The 6,937-nt window shown below is 38.3% G+C and overlaps 1 protein-coding gene across 1 annotated transcript; it reads right to left on the bottom strand.

Moving 5' to 3' along the window:
• Positions 1-540: 540 nt before the first annotated feature.
• Positions 541-3,961, bottom strand: LOC127101482 (beta-glucosidase 11). The gene is made up of 13 exons (XM_051038909.1): positions 3,675-3,961; positions 3,231-3,300; positions 3,031-3,086; positions 2,866-2,941; positions 2,666-2,737; positions 2,504-2,591; positions 2,133-2,388; positions 1,873-1,988; positions 1,513-1,733; positions 1,396-1,427; positions 1,216-1,303; positions 1,008-1,095; positions 541-935 (listed from the first exon to the last, which is right to left on the bottom strand). The coding sequence occupies exons 1-13, from the start codon at positions 3,798-3,800 to the stop codon at positions 674-676; spliced, it is 1,551 nt and encodes a 516-aa protein (XP_050894866.1). The 5' UTR covers positions 3,801-3,961; the 3' UTR covers positions 541-673.
• Between the last annotated feature and the right edge of the window lie 2,976 nt (positions 3,962-6,937).

Genomic DNA, 6,937 nt, shown 5'->3' with positions numbered 1-6,937 from the left:
CCTATTGTCGGTTCAACTACTGTTACTTAAGAAACCAAATTTCTCTTTGTTATCCAATACCAGTCGAACGGTTTAAGCTCATTCATTATAATTACTCTCATTCATTTTAGGGATATTGACCTTGAGGGAGTATGAAGAACCCTCTTGATAATTACCTCCTATGTTGGAATAATTATCACCAAAAACAATGTTGTTCATGTTTCCATTGTTGTCGTCATTACTGCCAAAAATAATGTTGTTACTGTTTTCATTGTTGTCGTCATTAATGTCACTGTTTGTGACCACCGACGATTCCTCTCGTACGCCATCTCCGTGACCATCGCCATTTCTGCGACCACGTTTCCGCGGCCACCGTCGGACTAAGGTTGCGGTTGCTCGCTATGGTTGGATCCGGTGTAGGCACGTGTTGGGGAAGGTCACCGGTTGTTGTTATTCGTCATAGGAGGCTAAACGGGTATGTGAAGCAGGTCGAGTAAGAAAGGTTTACAATAGTTATGAAAAATTTTATAGTAATCCTAACCCAATATTCTTGATACCATATTAAAAAAAATAGGTAAAAACTGTTATGTATTATACCTCAACCTTAGACTGATTTATAAAGTGGAGATATAATTATTACATTTAATGGAGTAATATTTAAGGAAATAATAAAACGAGAAATAAAATATTTCCATTAAGTGGCAACATGCAATAAAGGAGTGTCGGAGAGTACATATGAATTCTCCTCAATTTTCATGGTGATCTCCGAGCCAATGTCCATAGTTTTGTTGTTGAGAAAATTTGAGTACCACAAAGCTGAAAGTTTAGGTTGTCTCCTCAAAGTTGGATCTTCAAAATCTACGTAATATAAGCCAAAACTTGATTCATATCCACTTTGTAACTCAAACACATCCAAGAAGGACCATACGAAATAGCCTCTTATATCGAGTCCATTCCTGCAATATCGAGTACAATATTGAAAATGAAGATCATGTTGAGATATGAAACACAACAAAAACTAGAGATACCTCATCATTTCAAGCAGGCTCCCTATGTATTCACGAATATACTCCACCCTTGATTGGTCGTCTAACGTTTTCCTAGGTGATAGTTGACCTGAATAGAAGTTCAAAGATTCATAATAGCTCGTCTAACATTTTGATGTTATTGATAAAAGTACTAGTACAAAAAGTTTAGGTGATAGTTTGACCGATGTTTCTGAAAGATTGATCATACCATTTTCGTGAATGTAAATTGGAAAATTTCCATAATCATTCTTCAATGAATGAAGCATTCGTTCCAAAATCCAGGGTGTAATTGGAATCTAAACAAACCAATCAACTAGTAAGTGGAATAGATTGAAGTATCAACGCTTAAAGAATAAATGGAACCACAATGTTCGGACTGTCTTTTTACCTCTTCGCTGAAGGTAATATTTTCAGGGATATCTGTATCAGGAAAAAAAGATATTAATATATGAAAGTGCCTCAAAATTTGTTATATAATCAAAGTTGATGCAGTAAAAAATATTACGAATAAGCTCCACGGCCATATCTGCTATGTAATCTCTATTCTTTATCTGCAGGCTGCCAGGGTTGTTCTTAACATGAAATGCATAGTAAAAATTGATTCCAATGAAGTCAATTGATCCCTTGACGAGGTTTGATTCCCTTCTAGTGAAGAAAGGAAGCCTCGAGCCAACATTCTTTTTCATGATGGCGGGATATTCTCCAAAAAAGAAGGGATTCAGATACCTGTCACAGCAAATCAAAGAAATCTCGGGCGTTGGATGTTTGTGGAAATATCCATGGATATCAGTATCTTACATGATATTGTGAGTCCTATCCTGATGATTCTCTATGATGACTCTAACACAATCACAACATTACTTACCACCCTATAAAGAAATCTTGGGCTCTTTTAGTGGCGATAACGTCTTCGCTGGTATTTGTTAGTGGAAGATATCCTTGAACAAGGATATTAAACCCAATAAATCCCTGCTGCTTGACCTGAAAGTACCATATGTTATATTGTGATTGTGTAAGCTCTCCAAAAGAGTCTTACAAGTATTTATATCAGTAGAAAAGCTCCACAGAAAAACATTTCCAAATAGGCCTAAAGTAAGGTGGTGCACGTGCCATAGATTGGTCTACCTTGTACTTATTCCTATAGAGATTTGCAGCAGATGCATGTGCTAACAACATATGATGAGTAACCAAATACGGCTCCGTTGAAGAATTTCCTTTGGAACAGTTAACTATAGAAGAAGGAGAACACCTTTGAGGTTGTACAAGTCCATAATTATAACCCATCATGGAACACATATTCCCCTCATTCACTGTCGTCCAATGTTTAACTCGATCTCCAAACTCTCTGAAGCATACATCTGCATATGCCGTGAAGTCTTTTCTACAAGAAACGTAAATATCCAAACGTTAATTAGATGTAGTTTTTTTTCAACTTTGAAGTCTTATCTAACACGAGACGGTGATGTTAGTAGGCATATGTAGTTTGGAAACCATACATGACTCTTCGACTAACCCATCCTTCATATTCATCTTCAAGTGCTTGTGGTAAATCCCAATGATTCAATGTCACATGTGGTTGGATACCTATAAATGACAAAATAATTAGGAAGGAATTGAGTTTTTCAATTAATGGTTATAGTGCTAGTTTGCAAAAGAACCTTGGCGTGTTAGTTCGTTGATGAGGTTGTTGTAATACTCCAATCCCTTAGGATTTATCGGCCCTTTCCCGTCTGGTATAAAATGAGATCAAGGTCAGAAGAATAACAAACAGTTGATTCAAGAAGCTACAAAATTATAGATTCAAACAAAGTACAATCAGCTATTAGTCTTGATTATATGATGCAACAGTCTACCATACCTGGAATAAGTCTTGACCATGATATGGAAAATCTATAGGCATCTAAGCCCATTTTTGCCATGAGTTTGACATCATCCTGCAAGAAATGAAAGCATGTGTGTACTAACATACCATTCTTTTGATAGGTAAAAAATGAGAAATTTGTTATCTTCCATATCTGCTGACCTTATATTTGTGGTATTGATCACAAGCAATGTCACCATTTCCCTGGTATGCCCCTCCTGTAAATTTAATTAAAATAAAGAATGTCATTGTTGTAACTATGACTATATAACATGATTAACCGCATCAATTTATGTCGTAAATTATGAGATTTCTTTGCTAAGCTAATTAATTTTGAGCAAATGTTAGCAAACAAAATGTACCATTTCCAGCATGTGCAAAGGTATCCCATATGCTTGGTTTCCTGCCATCTTCATCTGCTGCACCTTCAACCTTCCATATCATCCCAATTCCAAAATACAATAATTAATACCAAAAAAGAAAGTGTTTTACACAGGACCATAGTCATTAAATTTTATAAATCCAATCATCAAATCCAAAGTTTCTATGAAATATTTCATCAACTGACAGTTTACAACACAGACTATCGCATACTATTTGTCATAAAATAGTTAAACGGATCTCATAAAATATTTATCACTATTAAACTGCGATCAAATAAGACCTCTAATTATTATATCATTATTGAACAGTATCTAATCTACTTAGAGTCTCCAAAAACTTTAGATGCTTCAAAGACCATTTGAATAAAAACTTAAAACAATATGATGATATGAGGTTAGAGAGAGAGAGAAAGAGATGATAACCTGATAAGCTGAAGTAGAAGCACCAAACAAGAAGTGAGGAGGGAAGTCACTCTTGGTGAATGAATTAACAGCTACTGGGAATAGTGCTACTGCTAGCAATAAAACTGCAACAAACTGATGCATCATAGCAAAGGAATTTATCAACGTTAATTGTTTAATTGGAACACATATCAAGAAGGTGAGTGGTCAATGCTTATATATTATTATATCATGTCGACCAAAAATTTCAGCATATCTTGTTTAGATTTGTGGTTCCTGGTTTCATTACATCAATAATACACTACTTTATCTCTTTAATAATTTTTAATAGTGTAAGTTGCAACCTTTTGTCTTGTCCTATTCAAAATATTCAAATTTGCTTTCTACTCCTTTATTTGTTCCGCCGAATGTAGCACAATGGAAAGGTATACAAGAGAAGACAACGATAAGTGGAGTTATTGTCTTGGAAAAAGACAAAATTATCCTTCTTTGTGAAAATTAGACGAGCAATAATTTTACACCATAAATTACTAATTATCATTAATCTAAATATTAGAATCGGTCGAAATATTAAATTTGATTTAAGTCTAATCTTATTATTTAATTTTTGGTTTTAGTTATTTTTGACTTAGATTATTTTTGGGAATGTTTCTAAAAAACTTTGGTAGTGTTTGGAGTATCTAAATATTTTTTAAGGTTGTAATATTTTTTAGAATATTATTGGAATTTTTAGAGTCGAGAACTCTCTAGAATTAGTGTGTTTAGAGTTCTCCTTAGAGTATTATTGTAACACCCCAAAATTTGTCCTCCTCATTCATGCATTCACTTTTTAGGTCATTTAGCATTTCATACCACATTGCATCATGTCAATCGGAATTAGCTCCAAGAAGCTCGGACATCATCCAGAACACTTTGTGGGTTCTACTTAGACGATCAGTCAACACAAGGAAAAGACTTGAGGTACTACCAACCGGGCCAGATAGGGCCTATTCACCGTGCAAATCGCCAGGCTGGAAGAAGCAAGAATCTGCTGCTGAGTTGTCATGCTCGCTAGGCGAGCAGATGCTTCGCCTAGCGAAGAGTACTGTCATGCTCGCTAGGCGAGCAGATCCTTTGCTAGGCGAAGGGCGCGCATTTCAGAAAATATCATAAAGATTTTGGGCTTGAGTTGACCTCATTTGAGCCCACTACCCACGAAATCAGTCTATAAATACTGAAGTTTCAGTAGAGGAAAACACACTTGGAGTTACACTGGGAGATTCACTGGAGAAAGATTTTGAGAGAAGGAAACCTAGGAACTACTCTGCAGCGACCTTCAGGCAGCTCTGAGAAGTTCACTCCGCCTCACACAAACCCTAGTATTATTTTGCAGATCCAGCCGTACCGTTCAATCTTAATCAGTCTCTCTCATCAGGTATGCCTTTGTTCCTATTACTTTACGCCTTGAATTTGAATATTATGAATGTATGAGGTAATATCAGGTTTTGCCCACGGGTTCGAATAGGCATGAATGTGTAACAATACCTTTAATGTTTTAATCATTTTCGTTTATGAGATGGATACCACGGGGTTTCGGATCATAGAGATCGAACTATTATCAAGGAGGAATCCAAAACCCGCAGGCCTTCGCTAGCCGCTTCGCTAGGCGAGCCTGTAGCGAAGCTTCGCTAAGCCTTCGCTAGGCGAAGCAGTCGCGAACGTGACAATATTTGCTTTTTGTTCTGTTTTGTTCTAACCTGTTTTTGTGTTGCCATGGCATTGTTTTCCCTAGATTTCATCTTGTTTGACTAACCTTGTTGTCAGGTTTTTGTGAGGACTCACATACTCTTGCAGGGATACCATGCGGAGGTTTATTCTGATTACTCGTATTGACTGATTTTCTTTGATGGTCTAGCTGGAGAGATCTCAGGGTTGCTAATCCTTTAATTGCTGTAACTTCGGATCTTTATCCGTGTGGTAATTTTTTCCCTTTCTCATACTTTATCGCTTTCTTAGCTGGAAGACCTCGATAGGAGGCAATGTTTGAGCCCCTTGGTGGCATTTCACTTTAAGATACATGTTTTGTATGGTGTGGTCGCTCCCCCATAGGACACGAGGCTTCGGATAGTCTCCCGTTTGCATGCCAATTAAGGTAGCACTGTTCCTTCGCCTAGGACTTCCTTTTTGCATGCGCGTTCCTACAACGCGAACAAACCCAAAACACCTCAACGCACGTTTACTCCTTCTACTACAGGCGAGTAAGTCTCCAAAGGTCGAGCATCCGGTAGACTGCGTAGTGACGTCGTTCGTCCAAAACCCAATCCATAACCCCGTAGTTAGCCGAACTACGGCTTGCTCTGATTCTCATTCCAGATGAGATACGTAGGCATAAGACGCGATGTCTTAGCGAGCACACATCCCCCCAACCCATAGGTCAGCCGAGCTACGAAGACTCTGATTCTCATATTCAGATGAGATACGTATGCAGTGGATGCGACATCCGCGCGAGTCATTTCTTTTAACCCCTTTTTTTTTAGTAAATAAACACATTAGGTAAACTCACACCCTTTAGACAAGAACCACAGAAGTGGATCCCGAAGAGTACTACGGATGCGTAGGGGTGCTAATACCTTCCCTTCGCATAACCGACTCCCGTACCCAAGATTTGGTTGCGAGACCTTGTATTTTCCTTTCCTTTTCCAGGTTTACTTCGAGCGTTTCCTTTCCCTCCTTTGGGATAAATAACGCACGGTGGCGACTCTTCTGTCTTTTTTCTTCCGCCGGTTGTTTTTTCGCGCACTGTATTTTTCAGGTTGCGACAGCTGGCGACTCTGCTGGGGAGACTAAGAAGTTGACCTCTTGCTGGTCCATCTTCCCTAAGCAAGTCCCTCCTAGCTTGTGTGATTTCTTGTTTATTGGGTGTTCATGCTTTTGTACATTTATTTACTTACTTGCTTGCATTCATCTGTTGTATCTGTTGGAGCTGTTGTTTGTTTGTTGGGATGGGATGTTCTACGAGAGATAAGCCCATTACCCAGGCTTGAGTGTACACACAGGTTTTAGAGTGGATGATCATGAGGCTTGCGTGGCATGTTGCTACGTTAAGTCGTTCGTGAAGAACCACACCCAGACGAGGTTTCTTTTGGATATATTATGTCCTACGGATGTTCCGTAACGACATGATATTCCTTTAGAAATCATCGACTCTGGTGACCATTTCCCGAGAACTCAGTCGAGGCCTCTCCTCCGAGACGTGATTATGTTAGCTCTGGTAGGCGCATTCTCGCGGATCAATCCGAGGACCC

This window comes from Lathyrus oleraceus, chromosome 7 (assembly GCF_024323335.1).
Source record: "Lathyrus oleraceus cultivar Zhongwan6 chromosome 7, CAAS_Psat_ZW6_1.0, whole genome shotgun sequence".
Lineage (NCBI taxonomy): Eukaryota > Viridiplantae > Streptophyta > Magnoliopsida > Fabales > Fabaceae > Lathyrus > Lathyrus oleraceus.
This window is presented reverse-complemented; position numbering and strand designations above follow the sequence as displayed.